The sequence below is a fragment of the Chelonoidis abingdonii genome, chromosome 12 (assembly GCF_003597395.2).
Source record: "Chelonoidis abingdonii isolate Lonesome George chromosome 12, CheloAbing_2.0, whole genome shotgun sequence".
Classification (NCBI taxonomy): Eukaryota; Metazoa; Chordata; order Testudines; family Testudinidae; genus Chelonoidis; species Chelonoidis abingdonii.
In genome coordinates this window covers 1,231,376-1,251,186 of record NC_133780.1, presented here as the reverse complement: position 1 = coordinate 1,251,186, position 19,811 = coordinate 1,231,376, and the positions used below count along the sequence as shown (strand labels likewise).

Here is a 19,811-nt window from a genome sequence, read left to right as displayed (position 1 = left end):
CTCTCCCCTTCCCCCCCCACTGTAGCCAAGCCAGTCCGCCTGCGGCCGGGTGAGGCGTGCCCTACAGGGAACATCCCTGCCTCCCCCTAAGCGTCCATGCCTGCGCGGTGACAGCCAGCACCCCCAGAGGACGGCCTTGCCCCATTCTTCGCCCCCCCTCCCCCGCACCCAGTTCCCTAGAAGCTCCAAGCCAACTCAAGAAACCTCGCACTCAGAATGCACCTTATGCCAAGTAGGCCATACGAATAACTTAGCTCTCGAGTGCCTTCTCGTAAATTCCTATTGGCGCGCATACAGTGCGACGCGTCGGAGGGTGCGGTTCTCGGGTCCATCCGCTCCGCTGCCACGCTGTCTGTGATCTGAGGATTTCGCAGATACACGTCATTGGCCGCCCCACCACCATCATGTGATGCCATCAGACGCGAGCTCGCCTGGTGCCCCCCGTTGCTGGGAGCGGTAGTGTGCCTTGGGGATAGAGTCAACGGAGCCAACCATGCCGGGGATAGTTATTTTCTTATTACCTATGGGGAAGAAAGAAGTGGCCTAAGGAGTTACTTGGATAGGCGGCACCCAAATCCAGTCTCTCAATGATGTCTCCCCAATAGTATTGGGGGCAGCAGAAACTCACAATCTATGTGGGGGTGCTAGGAGCTAGCACCTGAAGCAGCTGAACATAGCTGGGGTGCATGCAAGACAGACAAGAGGCGTTTCGGTATCTAGACGGAGTAATTCCAGGAATGTGGCAGGACTATGAGGGGCTTGCATTACAACGACCCGCAGTGGTTGCATTTGCAAATTGGAGCGATTTGGGGTGCAGATTGGAAACCCAGAGATTAGGAGGCATATTGTGTGCAGGACGAGCACAAATCAGAGTCCTACACACAGATGGAAACCAACAAGGTCTGGAGATGTAGGTCATTGTGAGGATTGGAACAGGGGCTCCCCAAATATGACAGGTATGGTACAGAATAGCATGCAGACAACAGTGGCCCAAAAGATGTTAAGGATCTGGGAACAGCTTCAGATATTGAGGTGCAGAAAGGAGAATCTCCGAAAGAAGACTGCTGGATGGGGTGGGGTAGACGTCAGGAAGTACCCTTATGAATATGGAGAATTTTATGGAGGTTCAGAAAGAGAGGATCTCTAGCCATAGATAGGAGAATATGCGGGGGTCACAATCCATGACTCTAGAGTGTAACAAAGGGCCCTCACAAATCAGGGAGGAAAAATTGGAGGAACAAAATGGTGAAAACTGGGAGTGCAGGGAAATGCTAAGGCCACAATGGGGGACAGATAGCTAATATTGGTAAAGGACAGATAAGGGATTTGGGGTGAGCGTAGGGACGCGTGAGGATGTTTGGGGTGATTGACCTTAGGATCCAGCCAGTCGGGCTTCTCCTTGTTAGGGTGACTCATAAGGGAATGCTGGTGGAGTGCTTACATGGCATGAATTGGGTGGGAAAAGGGACTACTAGTACCAGGGAAATTGTCGTGGGTCAGCAATTAGAATAATCTATGGGAGAATGGGGAGTTTCGGGCTGATAGAACGGCGTATCCAGTGAGGATCAGGGCACATGTTGGAGGCAACCATGGGAACAAGAAGCTGGGGTGTTGCAGACAAGGGGCATGGGTACTTTGTGGTACGGAGCAGCTTTCCTGGACAGCAGAGAGGGATTTCGGTGCAAACTGGGATCTTCGGGGCCGACTGCGAAGTTACAGCGAGAGGGGACCCACAGGAACCAGATTCGCTTCCAGGGCTGCGGTGCAGCCTATGACAGGTCCACACACGAGACAGGGGTGCACTTACTTAGGTCCCTGCGCGCTTGGCGGCGGGGCAAGGGGCCCCCAGGTGTCCCCGAGCAGAGTCGAGGCGATCTGCGCCCACATAGGGCAAGCTGCTAGGAGAAGGCGAGACCCATTGAGGGGTGAGATGCGGCGGCAAAACGCACCCCTTTTCCACACCCGCAATCCCAGCTTCCCAGCCCCCTCCCCCCTCGATTCCCTCCAGCCTCGATGCCCCCACGTACCCTCCCCTCTGTCCGCGGGCGCCCACGCAACCACATGACAGTCGCACATGCTGGCACCACCAGCGTGGCGCTGACTGTACTGCAGGACGATAAGCAGGGCACAAAGGGGAAGGAGAGCAGGATTCTGGGAAATGTAGTCTTCAGCGGCGCCCTGCTAGCCCCCCCCCCCCCCGACAGCCATCGGAAGCGCCTGTGGGTTCTACCCCGCCACCCAGCGCGCAGTGCCCTGCTCAAGAAGGGAACTAGATGACACTTACCCTGTCTCCCGGGTGTCGGTCTAGGCACTTCTCCCTGCCTGAATTTAGGAGTAACAGCCCCCCAAAAACTGCATCTGCCCCACAACCTGGTCACACTCCCTGAATTAGGGGGTAACGAGTTCGCCCCCCTTAACCCCCATCTTGCCCTGGCCCAGGGTTCCACTCCTGTTCCCTCCCCCCTGGTCTTGCCAGCTGGGTACAATACCCCCCAACCCTTGACACCCAGAACCCCGGCCCCCTTCCGCCCCATTCCCCATCCCCAATCCACCCCTCTGCCATCCCCAACCGCCCTTCCACCCGTCCATGCACCCCTCTGCGGCCCCAACTTGGTGCCCCAGACTCCCCCAGCTGCACCCGGCCCCCCATGCGGTAGCCCCCAGCACCATCTACTTCGGTCAACTCCCGGCGCCAGGTAGGGGATTGGGCTGCGCGCCGCCCCATCGCGCCTGCCCCCCAATCTGGAGTGCTTTGTTACATGATCGAGGCAGCAGGATCCCCCCCCTTTCCTTGTGGCGGGGGGGGCGGGCTGGCCCCTCCCACACGTGGCGCTGGCTATCGAGGCGGAGATGGCGCTACGGGGATCTCCCGAGTGATAGCAAGACAAGGGGGGCGGGGGGAGGCGAGAGCGGCACGAGCAGCTGATCCTCCCAGTCGCGCCCCGCCGTGGGTGAGGGGCAAGGGGCACAGCTGACGGGGGAGGAGCAGGGAGGCGAGACAGACAGCACGCCAAGGAGCAGACTCTGGGTTCTGTGTGGGGAGGCTTGAGCAGGACTCCGGTCTCGAGGGGGAGGCTAACTGGCTGGCTCAGGGGGGCGGGGAATGGGGCAGGGACCTGTCCCCTCTCGGGGGTGCCGACTCCCACCCGGCCCCAGGGCAGGGACTGGCTGGCTCAGGGGGGCAGGGAATGGGACAGGGGCCTGTCCCCTCTAGGGGGCGGCAGCTCCCACCCGGCCCCAGGGCGGGGACTGGCTGGCTCAGGGGGGCAGGGAATGGGGCAGGGGCCTGTCCCCTCTGGGGGGTGCTGGCTCCCACCCGGCCCCATGGCAGGGACCGGCTGGCTCAGGGGGGCAGGAATGGGGCAGGGGCCTGTCCCCTCTAGGAGGTGAGCTGATGATGTCATGCAGCCTTATGACATCACCATTTGTGTTGGTGGCATAGTGTGATGTCAGCATATGGGATGTTGATGACATCACAGCAGGCTGTGACCTCACTCACCCGCTCTAGCCTCTAGCTGGGGCCTGGGCAGGCGGGAACGAGGCTGCAGGGGCGGCTGAGTCACTCTGGGAGCCGGCCTGGGGCATGAGGCGCTACTGGCCCTTTAAGGGGCCCGGAACTACATATCCCAGGAGGCAGCGCGCTGCTGCGCACGCGTAGCACGGGCATGGCGGGGGACCTGGAAGGGGTCGTGTGAGTCTCAAAGCTACGCATGCGCCCTTCGGAGACCTGTGCACGTGCCGCTCGTCCACCCCGCTTCGCGCATGCGCGTCGCTGTCTCCAAACACGCAGACGCGTCTCAGGCTTGTCCAACTCAGGCGGGCGCAGTGAGGGGCTCCCGCCCTGTGCGCATGCGCCGTGCTGCGCTCCGCCCCAGTATCCCCGTTCCGCGCGTGCGCCACTCTCGCCATGCTTCCGCGGCCACGCCCATTCCCGAAGACCGGAGCGGAAGTCGCTTTCCCGTTGGCCGATCTCGTCCTGACCCCGCCTCCCGCGTGCTGTGATTGGCTGGCGCGCGCCGATTCGGCGCTGCGATTGGGTGGGACGGTTGTCATGGCAGCCGGAGGGGGCGGGGCCGGGGGAAGATGGCGGCCGTGGCCCCGGAGCTGCTGGTGCTCCGCGACTCGGCCCGGTTCCTGGCCGACAACCTGCTGAGCAGCGAGGACTGGGGTGGGCGGGGCCGGGGGCGGGGCCAGGGGTCTGAATGGCAGGAGCGTGGTGGGGCGAAGGGCTGGAGACGCTCAGGGGGCGCGGCCTGCAGGAGGGAGAGAGCGTGGTGTGTACACTGTGTGCAGATGAGGAGGGGGAGGTTGATGGCCTGAAGGGGTAGGGGCCTGCAGGAGGGGAGGGTGCTGGTACCTGGTAGGGGAGGGGCCTGGCAGAAGGGGAGGGGCTGTACTGGAGGGGGAGGTGCCTGCGTGAGGGGAAGGGGCTGGTGCCGTGGTGGGACTGAGAGAGGGGGGGTGGGGGAGAGGGGGGGGGGGGGGGGGGGGGGGGGGGGGTGGGCTGCGGGAGGGTGGGGGGTGGGGCTGGTGGAGGGCCTGTGGGAGGGGAGGGGCATGGTGGAGGGAGGGGGGCAGGGGGGGGGTCAGGGGGAGGAGCAGGTACTGGAGGGGGGCCTGCAGGGAATGGGGAGGGGCTGGATACTGGAGGGGAGGGGTGCCGAAGGGGTGTGGTTGGGTACTCGGGAGGGTTGCGGGGTCCTGGAAGAGTGGGAGGGGCTGGGTACTGCAGGGGGAGGGGCCTGGAGCAGTGGGACTGACTGCCCTGCTTGTTTCCCGCCCCCAGATGCTGCTCTCTACAGCTGCCTGGATGATGGGGAGGAGCCCGCCGCCCTCTTCCCCTGCCTGGAGCCCAGTGTGTTGGTGAGCCCTTCTCTCACCCTACCCTGCCTGGGGGGTGCCCCTGTGACCCACCTGCTCCATAGCACCCCCATTACCCATTGCTCTGGCAGAAGGGCCCCAGCTCCCCCTCAGAGCAGGGCCCTCTGTACCCTGGGGGCTGCCAGATTGGGCCCCGAAGAGATACACAGGTGACCCTCCACTTCACCCCTCATCTCTCCCCTTCCTCCTGCAGTTTGACAACGGTTTCGACCTGGGCATGGACACCAGCCCCCCAGAGCCGCCGTGGGACCAGATGCCAACCAGCCTCTTCCCGGGTGAGTCCAGGTTCCCCCAACATTTGGGACAGATGGTGAGGTGGGGCTGAGGGATACCTGTGCAATGGGGCTGCCCTGGGGCAGGTGGACGTAGGTGGCGGAGGGGTATTTCTGCAGTGGGGCTGCCCTGGGGCAGGTGGACGTAGGGGGTGGAGGGATATCTGTGCAGTGGGGCTGCCCTCGGGTGGGTGGACATAGGGGGTGGAGGAATATTTATGGTGCAGTGGGGCTGCCCTCGGGCGGGTGGACATAGGGGGCAGAGGGATATCTGTGTGCAGTGGGGCTGCCCTGGAGCAGGTGGATGTAGGGGGCGGAGGGATATTTGTGCAGTGGGGCTGCCCTGGGGCAGGTGGGCGTAGGTGGCGGAGGGATATTTGTGCATTGGGGCTTCCCTGGCCAGGTGGACGTTGGGGGCGTAGGGATATCTGTGCAGTGCGGCTGCCCTTGGGTGGGTGGACTTAGAGGGTGGAGGGATATCTATGGTGCAGTGGGGCTGCCCTCGAGCGGGTGGACGTAGGGGGCAGAGGGATATCTGTGTGCAGTGGCGCTGCCCTGGAGCAGGTGGACGTTGGGGGCGGAGGGATATCTGTGCAGTGGAGCTGCCCTCGGGTGGGTAGACATAGGGGGAGGAAGGATATCTATGTGCAGTGGGGCTGCCCTCGGGCGGGTGGACGTAGGGGGTGGAGGGATATCTGTGTGCAGTGGCGCTGCCCTGGAGCAGGTGGACGTAGGGGGCAGAGGGATATCTGTGCATTGAGGCTGCCCTGGCCAGATGGACGTAGGGGATGGAGAGAGATCTGTGAATTGGGCTGTCCTGGAATAGGTGGATGTAGGGGATGGAGAGAGATCTGTGAATTGGGCTGTCCTCGGGTGGGTGGATGTAGGGGGCAGAGGGATATCTGTGTGCAGTGGAGCTGCCCTAGCCAGGTGGACGTAGGGGGTGGAGAGAGATCTGTGAATCGGGCTGCCCTCAGGTGGGTGGACGTAGGGAGCGGAGGGATATCTGTGCAGTGGGGCTGCCCTGGAGCAGGTGGACGTAGGGGGCAGAGGGATAACTGTGCATTGAGGCTGCCCTGGCCAGGTGGACATAGGGGATGGAGAGAGATCTGTGAATCGGGCTGCCCTGGAGCAGGTGGACGTAGGGGGCAGAGGGATAACTGTGCATTGAGGCTGCCCTGGCCAGGTGGACATAGGGGATGGAGAGAGATCTGTGAATCGGGCTGCCCTGGAGCAGGTGGACGTAGGGGGCAGAGGGATATCTGTGTGCAGTGGAGCTGCCCTGGCCAGGTGGACGTAGGGGGTGGAGAGATATCTGTGAATCGGGCTGCCCTCAGGTGGGTGGACGTAGGGAGCGGAGGGATATCTGTGCAGTGGGGCTGCCCTCGGGTGGGTGGACATAGGGGATGGAGGAATATTTATGGTGCAGTGGGGCTGCCCTCGGGTGGGTGGACATAGGGGGCAGAGGGATATCTGTGTGCAGTGGGGCTGCCCTGGAGCAGGTGGATGTAGGGGGCGGAGGGATATCTGTGCATTGAGGCTGCCCTGGCCAGGTGGATGTAGGGGGTGGAGAGATATCTGTGAATCGGCCTGTCCTCGGGCGGGTGGACGTAGGGGGTGGAGGGATATCTGTGCAGTAGGACTGCCCTGGGGCAGGTGGACGTAGGGGGCAGAGGGATATCTGTGCATTGGCACTGCCCTGGGGCAGGTGGGCGTAGGTGGCGGAGGGATATTTGTGCAGTGGGGCTGCCCTGGGGCAGGTGGACGTAGGGGGCGGAGGGATATCTGTGCATTGGGGCTTCCCTGGCCAGGTGGACGTTGGGGGCATAGGGATATCTGTGCAGTGCGGCTGCCCTTGGGTGGGTGGACATAGGGGGTGGAGGGATATCTATGGTGCAGTGGGGCTGCCCTCGAGCGGGTGGACGTAGGGGGCAGAGGGATATCTGTGTGCAGTGGCGCTGCCCTGGAGCAGGTGGACGTTGGGGGCGGAGGGATATCTGTGCAGTGGAGCTGCCCTCGGGTGGGTAGACATAGGGGGAGGAAGGATATCTATGTGCAGTGGGGCTGCCCTCGGGCGGGTGGACGTAGGGGGTGGAGGGATATCTGTGTGCAGTGGCGCTGCCCTGGAGCAGGTGGACGTAGGGGGCAGAGGGATATCTGTGCATTGAGGCTGCCCTGGCCAGATGGACGTAGGGGATGGAGAGAGATCTGTGAATTGGGCTGTCCTGGAATAGGTGGATGTAGGGGATGGAGAGAGATCTGTGAATTGGGCTGTCCTCGGGTGGGTGGATGTAGGGGGCAGAGGGATATCTGTGTGCAGTGGAGCTGCCCTAGCCAGGTGGACGTAGGGGGTGGAGAGAGATCTGTGAATCGGGCTGCCCTCAGGTGGGTGGACGTAGGGAGCGGAGGGATATCTGTGCAGTGGGGCTGCCCTGGAGCAGGTGGACGTAGGGGGCAGAGGGATATCTGTGAATCGGGCTGCCCTGGAGCAGGTGGACGTAGGGGGCAGAGGGATATCTGTGCATTGAGGCTGCCCTGGCCAGGTGGACGTAGGGGGCGGAGGGATATCTGTGAATCGGGCTGCCCTCAGATGGGTGTACGTAGGGAGCGGAGGGATATCTGTGCAGTGAGGCTGCCTTGGGGTAGGTGGACGTTGGGAGAGGAGGGATATCGATGAAGGACTATTTTCTAACCCCTTTCCATCCCCCGCACAGACCTCCAGGTGAAGTCCGAGCCCATGTCCCCCGCTTCCTCCCACAGCTCAGACTCCTCCATCCTCTCCATGACCCCCGACCCCCCGAGACAGGTACGTGCCCCCCTTTTGCCTGGGAGATGTCCCCAGCCCCCGCACTCAGCTCTGTGCCCCCCTCCCCAGCCCCGACACTCAGCTGTGGCTCCCCCCAGGCTGCAAGCCCGGACGACGTGATGGGAGTGAAAGCTGAGCACCCCCCGACCCCACCCTGCATGTTTGGAGACGTCCTGGCCCCCCCAGTTGGCACTGTCCAGATCAGCCTTCTGCCAGCGCCAGAGACACAGACCGTGCCAGGTAACCAGCGCCGAAGGGTAGAGTCTGCTGTGGGGGAGGGGCTGTGGTGACTCTAGGTCTGGCCTTTAGGGGGTGGTAGGGGAGCAGGGTGAGAGGCTGGCTGTGGGGGGAGCGAGGTGAGGGGCTGGCTGTGGGGCTGGCTGTGGGGGAGGGGCTCTGGTGAGTTCAGGCCTGGCCAGCAGGGGGCGCTGGGGGAGCAGGGTGAGGGGCTGGCTGTGAGTAGGAGCGGGGTAGGGGGGGACTGAGGGAGTGGGGTGAGGAGCTGACTGTGGGGGGAGCAGGGTGAGGGGCTGGCTGTGGGGCTGGCTGTGAGGAGGAGCAGGGTAGGGGAGCACTGGGGGAGTGGGGCGAGAGGCTGGCTGTGGGGCTGGCTGTGGGGGGAGCGAGGGAGCGGGGCACTGGTGGAGCGGGGTGAGGGACCGGCTGTGGGGTGGGAGCAGGGTAGGGGGGTGTTGAGTGAGGGGCTGGCTGTGGGGGGAAGCAGGGTAGAGAGGCGGTGGGGGAGCGGGGTGAGGGGTTGGCTGTGGGGCTGGCTGTGGGGGGAGCGGGGTGAGGGGTTGGCTGTGGGGGGAGCGGGGCGAGGGGTTGGCTGTGGGGGGAGCGGGGCGAGGGGCTGGCTGGGGTGGAGGCGCTGGGGGAAGTACATTGCATTTCTTGCAGGGAAGCCGGTGACTCCCATCAAGGCTGAGTCGATCCTGAGCCGGAAGCCGCCCATCCAGCCAAAGCCGGTGGTGGTGGCCACTGTCCCGGTGCAGCCCACGGCCACCCCCAGCCCCACCATCCTCCTGCAGACGGTGCCGGGAGCCCAGCCCCAGCCCCTCAAGCCGGCCATCACAGGTACGGGGCCCGGGGCTGGGCCCTCAAGGGGGCGCCCCAGGGCAGCCATTGGCTGGCTCGGGGCGGGGACATGGGGCTCGTGCGTGTGGGGGACACTGACCCACGTCCCTCCCTGCAGTCCCAGCACCGTCTGTCGTCATCTCCCAGAGTGACCTCCTGCACCTCCCGCTCTCGGGGCTCCTCAAGGTCCAGCCCCCGGGGAAGGAGGGCCCCCCGGCCAGGCTCCCCCCCAGCGCCCCCAAACCCGAGGCCAAAACCATCGTCCCAGCCCCAAGCCAGCTCGGACCCTGCAACCCGGAGATTGACGTGAGTAACAGACTGCGGCTGGTGCCCCTCACTCCCGACCCGCAGCCCCTGCTAGCCCAGCCCTGGGCTCCCCCAGAGCTCTGCCAGGGCCCCTCACTCCCGACCCGCAGCCCCTGCTAGCCCAGCCCCCTCCGTGCTCCACACTGCTGACCCACAGCCCCCCCTTTCTGCCTGCCCCCGCCCCCAGGTGAAGGTGCTGAAGCGGCAGCAGCGGATGATCAAGAACCGGGAGTCGGCCTGCCAGTCGCGCCGGAAGAAGAAGGAGTACCTGCAGGGGCTGGAGTGCCGCCTGCGGGAGGCGCTGGCCGAGAACGAGCGGCTCCGGCGGGAGAACGCCCTGCTGCGGCGCCGGCTGGACTGCGTCCTGGGCGAGGTGAGCGCCCCCTGCGGGTGACACAATGGTACATTCCAACACCAAGCATACCCCCGCCATGGTATATCTTGGCAGTAAATATCTAACCCCCATTGGTAGCATAATGGTATATCCCAGCAATCAGCTCTCTCCCCTCATGCAGGGATCATAATGGTACATTCCAACACCAAGCTGCTCCTCATGTCATAATGGTACATTCTTGCAGCCACAGTATCTGCCTCCCCCCATCATAATGGTACATTTCAGCTGTAAGGTGCTCCCCCCATTTAATGATCATAGTGGTACAATCCCATACCCCCCCCCCCCCGGGGTCATGGTGGTATATCTAGTAGCAGGCGGAACAGGACCATAGTGGTACATCCCTGCAAGGTGCTGTTTCCTCCTTCCCCTTGGAGAGTTCATAATGGTACATTCTAAATCCCTCCCCCCTCAGAGCTGGGATGTCCCACTGTGATCCCTTGGGTAGGGGAGCTGTTCATATTGTCTGTTTTTTGGGATGTTCCATTGTGGCCCATGTGGAGGGAGAAGGGAGCAACCCCCTTGTGGGACATTCCATTGTCATCTGTGGGGCAGGGGAGGGTGCTATGGCCCCTGAGAGGGGAAGGGATTGTGAAGGCTCCTCCTGGGATGTTCCATTAGCTCCACTGTGTGAGAGGGAAAATTTCTGGAGAAGTACATTAGAGGTGTGTCCTGGGAGATTCCATTATGATCTCTGGAGAGAGGGAGATTGAGAACCTTTAGGGATGTACCATTATATTCCTTGTAAAAGGGGAGTTTAGGCCGTCCCATTGGGACATTCCATTAGCACCCCTAGGGTAGGGGACACCAAACTTTTGGAGGGGTGTTCCATTATGATAGGAACGGTGCGGGGAGCAGGAAAATTGTGTTCCCTGTTAGGAGGGTCCATTATAGTGGGGAGGGGGGTGTGTCTATCTCTGGTAGGATGTTCCTTTATGAGAGCAATTTAGGCGGAGGGGAGTCAGTGGGACATACCATTGTAGGGGGGAAAGCTTTGGCTGGGATGTACCATTATGATATTGGGGGGAAGTTGGTGGGACATACCATCATGGCTGCCTGGTTTGGAAGGGGAGTTCTGCCTTTGGCTGGGATGTACCATTATGATATTGGGGGGAGGCAGCTCTAGTTGGGAGGCTGGTTTCGCTCAGACCATACCATTCTGACACCCCCTTGCCCCCTTCGTCTCCAGAGCAGGGAGCTGAAGTTCAGCCCTGGGAACCGGAAGGTCGTTTGCGTCATGGTCGTGCTGCTCTTCATCGCCTTCAACTTCGGGCCCGTCAGGTGAAGCCCTGGGAGATTGTGGGTAATGTCTCAGCATCCCCCGGGAGCTCCGTCTGAGCCCCTGTATCACACTGCCTGCCTGCAGGGGATTGTGGGTAACATGTCTCAGCATCCCCCAGGAGCTGCCCTCTGAGCCCCTGTATCGCACTGCTTGCCTGCAGGGGATTGTGGGTAACGTGTCCCAGCATCCCCCGGGAGCTGCCCTCTGAGCCCCTGTATCGCACTGCCTGCCTGCAGGTGATTGTGGATAACGTGTCTCAGCATCCCCCGAGAGCTGCCCTCTGAGCCCCTGTATCGCACTGCCTGCCTGCAGGGGATTGTGGGTAATGTCTCAGCATCCCCCAGGAGCTGCCCTCTGAGCCCCTGTATCGCACTGCCTGCCTGCAGGGGATTGTGGGTAACGTGTCTCAGCATCCCCCGGGAGCTGCCCTCTGAGCCCCTGTATCGCACTGCCTGCCTGCAGGGGATTGTGGGTAATGTCTCAGCATCCCCCAGGAGCTGCCCTCTGAGCCGGTGTATCGCACTGCCTGCCTGCAGGGGATTGTGGGTAACATGTCTCAGCATCCCCCAGGAGCTGCCCTCTGAGCCCCTGTATCGCACTGCCTGCCTGCAGGGGATTGTGGGTAACGTGTCCCAGCATCCCGCAGTAGCTCCCTCTTAGCCCCCCATTACACTCCTGACTGCAGGGGATTGTGGGTAATGTGTCCCACTCTTCCCTGGGAGCAGCCTGGCCTGTCTGACCCCTTCCTCCCCCGCAGCATCAGCGAGCAGAAGGCTGTGGAGACGGTGCTGCCCAGCCAGGGGGCGGGGGCCGGGCAGAGCCGTCGGCACCTGCTGGGTGTGGTGGAACAGCCGCCGAAAGAGGAGCCAGGGGAGCTGAGGGAGGAGCTGGCCCCTGCCAGCGTGAGCAAGACCAGGTTCAGGTAAGAGCACAAGGGGCTCCCCCACCCCCGTGGACTCCCAAAGTCCCCGGTGACGCTGCTCTCTGCTCCCACAGGAACATCACGGCCGCCCTCTCCGGCATGAAGGACCTGATGCTGCGGGACCTGGACAAGCTGTTCCTGGCGTCCGACTGCCGCCACTTCAACCGCACCGAGTCGCTGCGGTGGGTTCCCCGCACCCCTCCGGCCTGACCCTTGGGAAAGGGCCCCGCGCGGGGACTGTCCGTAACATATCCCACAATCCCCTGGGGGCTGCCAATGGGCAGGGCCCCCCTGGGTAAGGGATTGTGAATAACATCTCCCAGAAACCTCTGCAAACTGCCCTTGGATGGGCAGTAGCAGAGCTGCTGCAGTGAGGAATTATGGGTAACGGATCCCCTAGTTCCTCTGGGGAGCACCCTCTTTAGTCCTGTACAGGGGCGGCTCAAGGTATTTTGCCGCCCCAGCACGGCAGGCGGGCTGCCTTCAGCGGCTTGCCTGCGGGAGGTCCCCGGTCCTGCGGATTCGGCGGGCCTCCCACAGGCGTGCTGCCGAAGGCAACCTGCCTGCCACCCTCACGGCAACTGGCAGCGCGCCCCCCATGGCTTGCTGCCCTAGGCACGCGCTTGGCGTGCTGGGGCCTGGAGCCGCCCCTGGTCCTGTGCACACATGAATAGAGCCCTGGCTGTGAGGCATTGTGGGTAACCTGTCCCACAGTCCCCCAGGCACCGCCCCTAAGTCCCACTTTAACCCTCCCCCTCCTGCTTTGTCCCCCAGGCTGGCGGACGAGCTCAGCGGCTGGGTGCGTCGGCACCAGATCAACCGCAGGAAGCCCCTGCAGGCCCGCAAGCCACGGGCCAATCAGGTGAGGCCGGAGGGGCCGAGCAAGCCAGGGTGGCTCCACCCACTGGGGGAGGAGCCAAGTCTGTCTTGTCTGGACTGCAGGGAGGGGCGGCTGGGAGCTGCCCAGCCCACAGGGCGTTACCCAGAATCCTGGGTGGTTTTACCCACAATTCTCTGGGGGTGCCAAGTGCCAACCTTTGCTGGGCTGTTGTGGGGGTTCCCCGGTGCCCCCCACTGACCTTCTTCCCGATCTCAGTCACAGGAGTCGCCGCAGAGGGAGGCACCCAGCCCGTCGCGATATGTCCCAGCCAGCCCCCCCGAACACCCAGAGAGGTAAGGGGCCCCCGATACCCGCAAAGCCAGCCAGGCCCTGCCCTGTGCCCGGATCGGGGCCGGCGCCCCCCGCAGGGACAGACCCTGTTCCCTGACGCCCGTCTCCGGTTTCAGAGACTCGTTGAGCGAGCTACAGGTCTACCAGCGCCCCGACCGCACGGAGCACCACTTCATGGACGCCATCGACCGGCGGGAGGACACCTTCTACGTGGTGTCCTTCCGGAGGGTGAGCCGGGGGGCTGGAGCAGCAGGGCGGGGCAGGGGAGCAGCAGGGATCGGAGTGGGGGGCAGTAGGGAGCGGGGGGGCAGCAGGGGGCACTCTGTTTGTCTGTCTCTCATTCTGGTCTGTCTGTCTCCCGGCCCCAGGATCACCTCCTGCTCCCGGCCATCAGCCACAACAAAACCACCCGGCCCAAGATGTCGCTGGTGATGCCGGCCATGGCGCTGAATGGTACGGCCCTGGGTCCCCGTGCTCGGGAACCGCGATAACCGGCCCCCCGCCCCGCTCTGCCCCAGAGCCACTCGCGTCCCGGTGCCGGGTGAGGGGTCCCTGTATCACCCCCCCCGCCCCAGAGCCGGCCCCACCCGAGAGCCAGTCACGTCCCAGCGCCGGGTGAGGGGTCCCTGTATCACCCGCCCCACCCCAGAGCCAGTCACATCCTAGCGCTGGGCGAGGGGTCCCTGTATCACCCGCCTTGCCCCAGAGCCAGCCCCGCCCCAGAACCACTCGCGTCCCGGCACCGGGCGAGGGGTCCCCGTATCACCCGCCCCACCCCAGAGCCGGCCCCTCCCCAGAGCCAGTCGTGTCCCGGCACCGGGCAAGGGGTCCCCGTATCACCCGCCCTGCCCCAGAGCCAGCCCCGCCCCAGAGCCAGCCGCGTCCCAGCACCGGGAGAGGGGTCCCTGTATCACATGCCTTGCCCCAGAGCCAGCTGCATCCCGGCGCCGGGCTGACCCCCGTCTCTCCTCAGAGAGCCTGTACAATGCGTCGAGGGGCTTCGAGGTGATGATGCAGATCGACTGCGAGGTGATGGATACACGTGTGATCCACATCAAGAGCTCCACGGTGCCGCCCTCCCTGCGCCGCCCCCCAGCGCCCGACAACCGCACCCAGGCACCCTTGGTTCCGCCCCGCCCAGGCCGGGGCCCCCTGCGCTCCGCCCGGCGCCCCCGCACCTTCTACCTCGGGGAGCAGGGCGAGGGCTAGCCACGCCCCCTCCACGGGAGCCACGCCCACCCAGCCTAGCCACGCCCCTCCACGGGAGCCACGCCCACCCAGGTTAGCCATGCCCCTCAGGGAGGGCCACGCCCACCCATGGCTGGTCACACCCCTTGGTGACAGCCAAGCCCACCTGGCCCTCGCCTGGCCCCCGATATGCCATCTTGGCAATGGCCACGCCTACATGTGGCTAGCCCTGCCCCTATTGGTAACAGCCCCGCCTTTGTTGAGGCTCATCCTGCCCTTGAGGATAGCTCCTCCCACCTGACCAGCATTAACCCCGCCCCTTTCAGAGAACCCCTCCTCTCCATGAGCCTAGCCCCGCCCCCTCAGGCACTGCCCCTTCCCCCTGGGTGAGGGCTGGCCCTGCCCCCTTAGTGACCACCCCTCCCACATGAGGCAGCACTTAGCCCCGCCCCTGGGGGAGACCCAGACAGGCTGTCCCCCCCACCCCCCCATGCTAGTACCTGCTCCCATTCCCCTCGGGGGGGGGATCCTGCCCCCCTACCCCTGTACTGCACTATCTTCCCCTGTGGATATTTATAGACTGAGGGGGCCATGATGAGGGACTGGGGGGGCTCCCCCCCACAGGGCCCCCCCAGCCAGATCCTGGCCTGGGGGCTTTTTTAACAGCTATAAATAAAAGCGAGAGGTGACTGTGACCCGCCTGGCTCCTGTCCTGGGGGGGGGACCCCCAAATCCAGCGGGGCCCCAGTCTGGGCAGGTGGGGGAGGGTGACCCCCACACCTGGGGCCATCTTGGGGCATGGGGCAGCCCGGCCGGCTGGGGTGACCCCCGCACCCCGCTCTGGCCCTGCCAGTCGCTCTGCTGCAGGGTCCGTCTCCTGGGAGCGTCGGGCCGGCGGGGTGGGGGGCAGGAAGAGGGCGGGTCGCAGGTCCCTCCCTACATTGTGGGCTCAGGAAGCTCTGGACAATGGCCGGGGGGGGGCGTGGGCTCAAGGCTGGGGGGCTCCGCGCTCAGCGATGGGGCCGCTGCTGATGCTGCTGCTGCTGCCGCCTCTGGCCCAAGGTACAAGGGGAACGCACGGGGGGGAGGCCTCCCCGGGAGCCCCTTGGCTTGACTGGACACCTGCTGCCTGGGGGTGGGCATGGCTGGCACCCTGTGTGTTTGTACCCGGCTGGCACCCTGTGTGTGTGTCTGTACCTGGCTGGCACCCCGTGTGTGTGTGTCTGTACCCGGCTGGCACCCTGTGTGTGTGTGTGTGTGTTTGTACCCGGCTGGCACCCTGTGTGTTTGTACCCGGCTGGCACCCTGTGTGTGTGTGTATGTGTACCCGGCTGGCACCCTGTGTGTGTGTGTATGTGTACCCGGCTGGCACTGTGCGTGTGTTTGTGTGTATCCGGCTGGCACCCTGTGTGTGTGTGTGTGTGTACGCCTGGCTGGCACCGTGTATGTCTGTGTGTACCCGCCTGGCACCGTGTCTGTGTACCCAGCTGGCACTGTGTGTGTGTGTCTGTGTGTATGTACCTGGCTGGCACCGTGTGTATGTGTGTGTGTATGTGCCCAGCTGGCACCGTGTGTGTGTGTCCATGTGTGTCTGTGCCCGGCTGGCACCACTTGTGTATGTAGTGGGGGTGATCGCTTCTCCCCCCCAACCGATTCCCACGCTCAGCGCCACCCCCCCCCGGAACCCCTCCCGAGTCCGGATTGCCGCTGGACAGATTCAGAGTCGGGAACAAAGGAACTGGGAGGGAGGGGGGAGGCAGGACGCGGTGGCCGGGGGGGGGGCGGGGGGGTTAGGCGCAGGCCGATGCCGGATTGGATTAATAAAGAATTAAAAGGCTGCGGGGGGTGGAGGGGATAATTGGTGCCCGTTCGTTAGCGGGGGTGGACAGGTAGCGACAGGACGGGGGGTGCCCGCGCCCCCGCCTGCAATTATTGCCGGTTAGTGAATGCAGATGAAAGAATTGACGGGTGGGAGTTTAATTGCATGGGGGAGCGGGTGAGAGGGAATTAATGGGAACGAAGGAAACGAAGTTAATTAATGGGCAGAGGAAGCCGGTGCCAAGGCAGGCGAGGGAGGGGACAACGGGCGCCAGGGGCAGCAAGAGGAGTGAAGGCAATGCGGGGGAGGGGGTGTAATTAATGCTGTGTAATTAAGGGGGGTGGAGTGGCCAGTGTGTCAGGACTCCTGGGTTCTCTCCTGGCTCTGGGAAGGGAGTGGGGTCTGGTGGGTTAGTGCCAGGGGGAGGGGCTGGAAGCCAGGATGCCTGGGTTCGCTGTGCTGGGTGACCTTGGTCACGTCCCTTTCCCTGCCTCGTGCCTCAGTTTCCCCATCTGGGCAATGGGGATTAAAATGCCGGCCTCCTTTGTAAAGTGCCGAGTCTCTGTCCGTACAGCTCCGAGCACCTGATAACGCAGGTGGGGCTCATTCTCCCCAGTGTCCAGGTGGGGAAACTGAGGCACAGAGGAGTGACTTGGCCAGTGGCTGAGTCTGGGAGTCCCGGGAGCCAGCCCCCCTTGAGTTGTTGCAGTGCGAGTCTAATGCTGGGTCCCGATGCCCGTGTCCCCCCCCTGCACTGGATGGTGAGAGCTGCCACCTCGAGGTCCTGAAACCCAGGACGTCTGGGTTGATCCTGCGCCCCTGGAGCTGAACACCCGGGCACCTTTCTTGGCTCTGCGATCCTGGGCAGGTGGCATAAGGCAGCCGTGGGCACTGGCAGGAGACTCCTGCGGGCACCATGGCAAAGCAGCAGGGTTGTGAGGTAGCTCGGTGGGTTTTCTGGGGTTCTCTTGGTTTTTGAGGAGGTCCCAGGTGGGCGATGGACGCTGGCATCACAGGCTGGATGGGGGGGCGGCACTTGGCTGGCGAAGGACCGTGTCCGATGGTTAAACGGCCTTGGCCTCACGTGGCCTCCTGGTTTTGCTCTCCTGGGAGAGTCCCAAGTGTGGGACCCTTGTCCCAGGATAAAGGGGCCTTTCACCAGTGTTGTGGGGGGCAGCGGTGGCCAGTTCTTGGGTGGTCTCAGGAGAAGAAATGGCACTAAGTTGTGTTTCCCTGGCGAGTTCCTGGCTGCAATATCCCCTGTGCCTGCTCGCAGCCAGCCCTGTGCCCAAGGAGCTGGTGATGTATTGAGTGCGATGTGTGTCTGTGCGGGGCAGGGCAACGGGGGCGGGAGCGTTCTCAGGCCTGGGCCGTACAGCAGGTCGGACTCGATGCACTAATGGGCCTGCAGGGCTGTGACTGTTCAGGATCCCCTGGCTTTCGGCTCCAGCTGGGAACAGAAACAGAGAGATCTCAAAATGCAGATGCTAGGGGATGGGAGGGGGGTGCGGGGGAGGGCCATGGCGGCTGGGAAAGGCCCGTCAGGCTGTTTCCAACCGCTCCTTCCACTCGGGTAAAATTGTGTCGCGTCCGTGTGCTCAGGGGAGGTCACTTTGCTTCCGTTTACACGGCCTAGTGACCACCACTGCTAGCAGCATGTGAATGAGCCGCTGTCCCGCTCTGCTGGACTGAGCTATTGGGTGCAGTGCCAGTGAATGGTGCCTTGGGAAACCGCCCCCCTGGGGGACGCTAACGCGCAGTGTCGTTCATTCCTGACATGCTTATCCTGACTGGCAAACACTGCGGGGAGAGCGAGGGGCTTCGTCTTTCGTGTTCTCTCTCTATATACGGCTAGATTCAGAGTTAACGTTTCATTACAGCTCTGTAACGTGCAATACAGCCGGTATAGACAATATGAGCTAATATAGACCATCTTAGCGTTGCAAATATCTGTAATGTTGAAATTGCCTTCATCATGCAGAATTAGATGTGTATGTGTGATTGAGGATGTTATTTAAATATTGAATATACAATTACACTTATAATGAATAGTACATAGAATCACTATTAGAGACGTATCATTAAAATGGTCAATATAAAAATCTAATCTTAAAATTAATTCTATATTTTACATTTCATATGATCTAGTCACATCGAGATCAATATTAAATAGATCTGCTGTGTTAATATTCCATGTATCTATTATGTTGAAGATTATCTATGATATATTAAAATATTGAATATACTATTTGTGGCATATAATATTGCAATATATTTTATATACGATTATTTCAAATATGGTTCATATTAAAATATTAAATATCATATTTACATTTGTCTCACGCTGTAATATTTACACAGTTAGTACAATGGATTTGTGAACTTGAAGGTTATTTTCATGTTTTCGGATTCTATGTACTGTTAAATTAAAAGCCTCCCGTAAACTCGGCTGCGATCTACGTGCTCGGCCCAGGATGAGCAATATCTGAAATCCGAACCCGGCCGGATGCGACACGTTTGAACGCTGGATCCTCGGCGATGGGCTGGAATTTCTGTCCCATTGTAAAGCTCCCCTGGGCTACGTCACACCCAATATTCCAAATGGAAACCAAATTAACAGAAATGCTGCACCCTCCGCCCCCCAGACAGCTGCCCCCCTGTCTGGCAGGACTCCTGGGTTCTCTGTGGCCATAGTGGGGCTGGCTGCTCCGTCCCCATTGGGCCGTGGGCTGGGATTGTGCTAGAGGGGAGATTCCCCGGTTGGGGGTCAGTGTGGAACCCTCCCTGTAGGGGAAGGAGCTAAAGGGGGACTGGCCCCGTTATCCTGGGATAAGGGCATCTGCACAGGGGGATTATCCTGGGATAAGGACCCCTGGGCAAGGTACAGCCAGGGCTGTGGGGTAGGGGAGGAGGGCCGGGGAGATGGGGTCTCCATGTCTGTGGGTGTTCTGACCCCCCCATCCGTCTGTCCCCCCACCCAGGTCTGGCCTGCACCCAGGATCCCTGTGTGAATGGGGGCACCTGCCTGGCACACCCCGATGGGAGCCGCTCCTGTCTGTGAGTTGAGGGGAACACAGCGGGAGGGAGACGGTTGGTGGGTTTTGGGGGAAGGGGAAATGGGGGGGCCTTAACTCCCTCCCCCCCTCACCGGACTCCTGGGTTCTCTCTCCCCAGGTGCCCTCCCAGCTTTGTGGGGGAGTTGTGCCAGTTCCAGGACCCGTGCCATCCTGGGCGCTGCCTGAATGGGGGCACCTGCTTCCCCCAGCTCTTCCACCCCTCGGAGCCCCCCATCTACACTTGCTCCTGCCCCCCAGGGTTCACCGGGGACGAGTGCCAGGGGGCCGTGGGCGACCCCTGCTTCCCCTCGCCCTGCCAGAAACGCGGCACCTGCCAGCGCCTGCCCAGTGCCCAGTACCGGTGCCTGTGCATGGAAGGGTGGACAGGTAGGTGCCCAGACGCCTGGGTTCTCTCCCTGGCTTTGGGAGGGGAGTGGGGGCTGGTGGGTTAGAGCGGGGGGGCTGGGAGCCAGGACTCCTGGATTCTAACCCCGGCCCTGGGAGAGGAGTGGGGGCTGGTGGGTTAGAGCGGGGGGGCTGGGAGCCAGGACTCCTGGGTTCTCTCCCCAGCTCTGGGAGGGGATGGGGGCTGGTGGGTTAGAGTGGGGGGGCTGGGAGCCAGGATTCCTGGGTTCTCTCC

General features: G+C 62.5%; 2 protein-coding genes across 3 annotated transcripts in view; both read left to right on the top strand.

Annotated features, from left to right (window-relative positions):
- Window positions 1-4,046: 4,046 nt before the first annotated feature.
- On the top strand, window positions 4,047-14,991 carry ATF6B (activating transcription factor 6 beta). Of its 2 annotated transcripts, none has more exons than XM_032763299.2 (16): window positions 4,047-4,168; window positions 4,787-4,863; window positions 5,075-5,156; window positions 7,868-7,959; window positions 8,058-8,199; window positions 8,860-9,036; window positions 9,155-9,342; window positions 9,530-9,715; window positions 10,923-11,014; window positions 11,773-11,937; window positions 12,012-12,119; window positions 12,712-12,799; window positions 13,040-13,110; window positions 13,225-13,336; window positions 13,477-13,561; window positions 14,082-14,991. In XM_032763299.2, exons 1-16 carry the CDS (start codon window positions 4,084-4,086, stop codon window positions 14,315-14,317), a joined length of 1,986 nt encoding a protein of 661 aa, XP_032619190.1. In that variant the 5' UTR covers window positions 4,047-4,083; the 3' UTR covers window positions 14,318-14,991. The 2 variants fall into 2 exon arrangements, with proteins under 2 accessions (XP_032619190.1, XP_032619189.1); XM_032763298.2 differs by having other exon boundaries at window positions 4,048-4,168; window positions 13,034-13,110.
- A 259-nt stretch (window positions 14,992-15,250) lies between these two features.
- NOTCH4 (notch receptor 4) overlaps window positions 15,251-19,811 on the top strand; it is a 19,128-nt gene continuing 14,567 nt past the window's right edge. Inside the window, 3 exon segments of the mRNA XM_075071492.1 lie at window positions 15,251-15,358; window positions 19,097-19,172; window positions 19,290-19,558. Of these exon segments, the coding sequence (XP_074927593.1) occupies window positions 15,313-15,358; window positions 19,097-19,172; window positions 19,290-19,558 (391 nt within the window). The 5' untranslated portion in view covers window positions 15,251-15,312.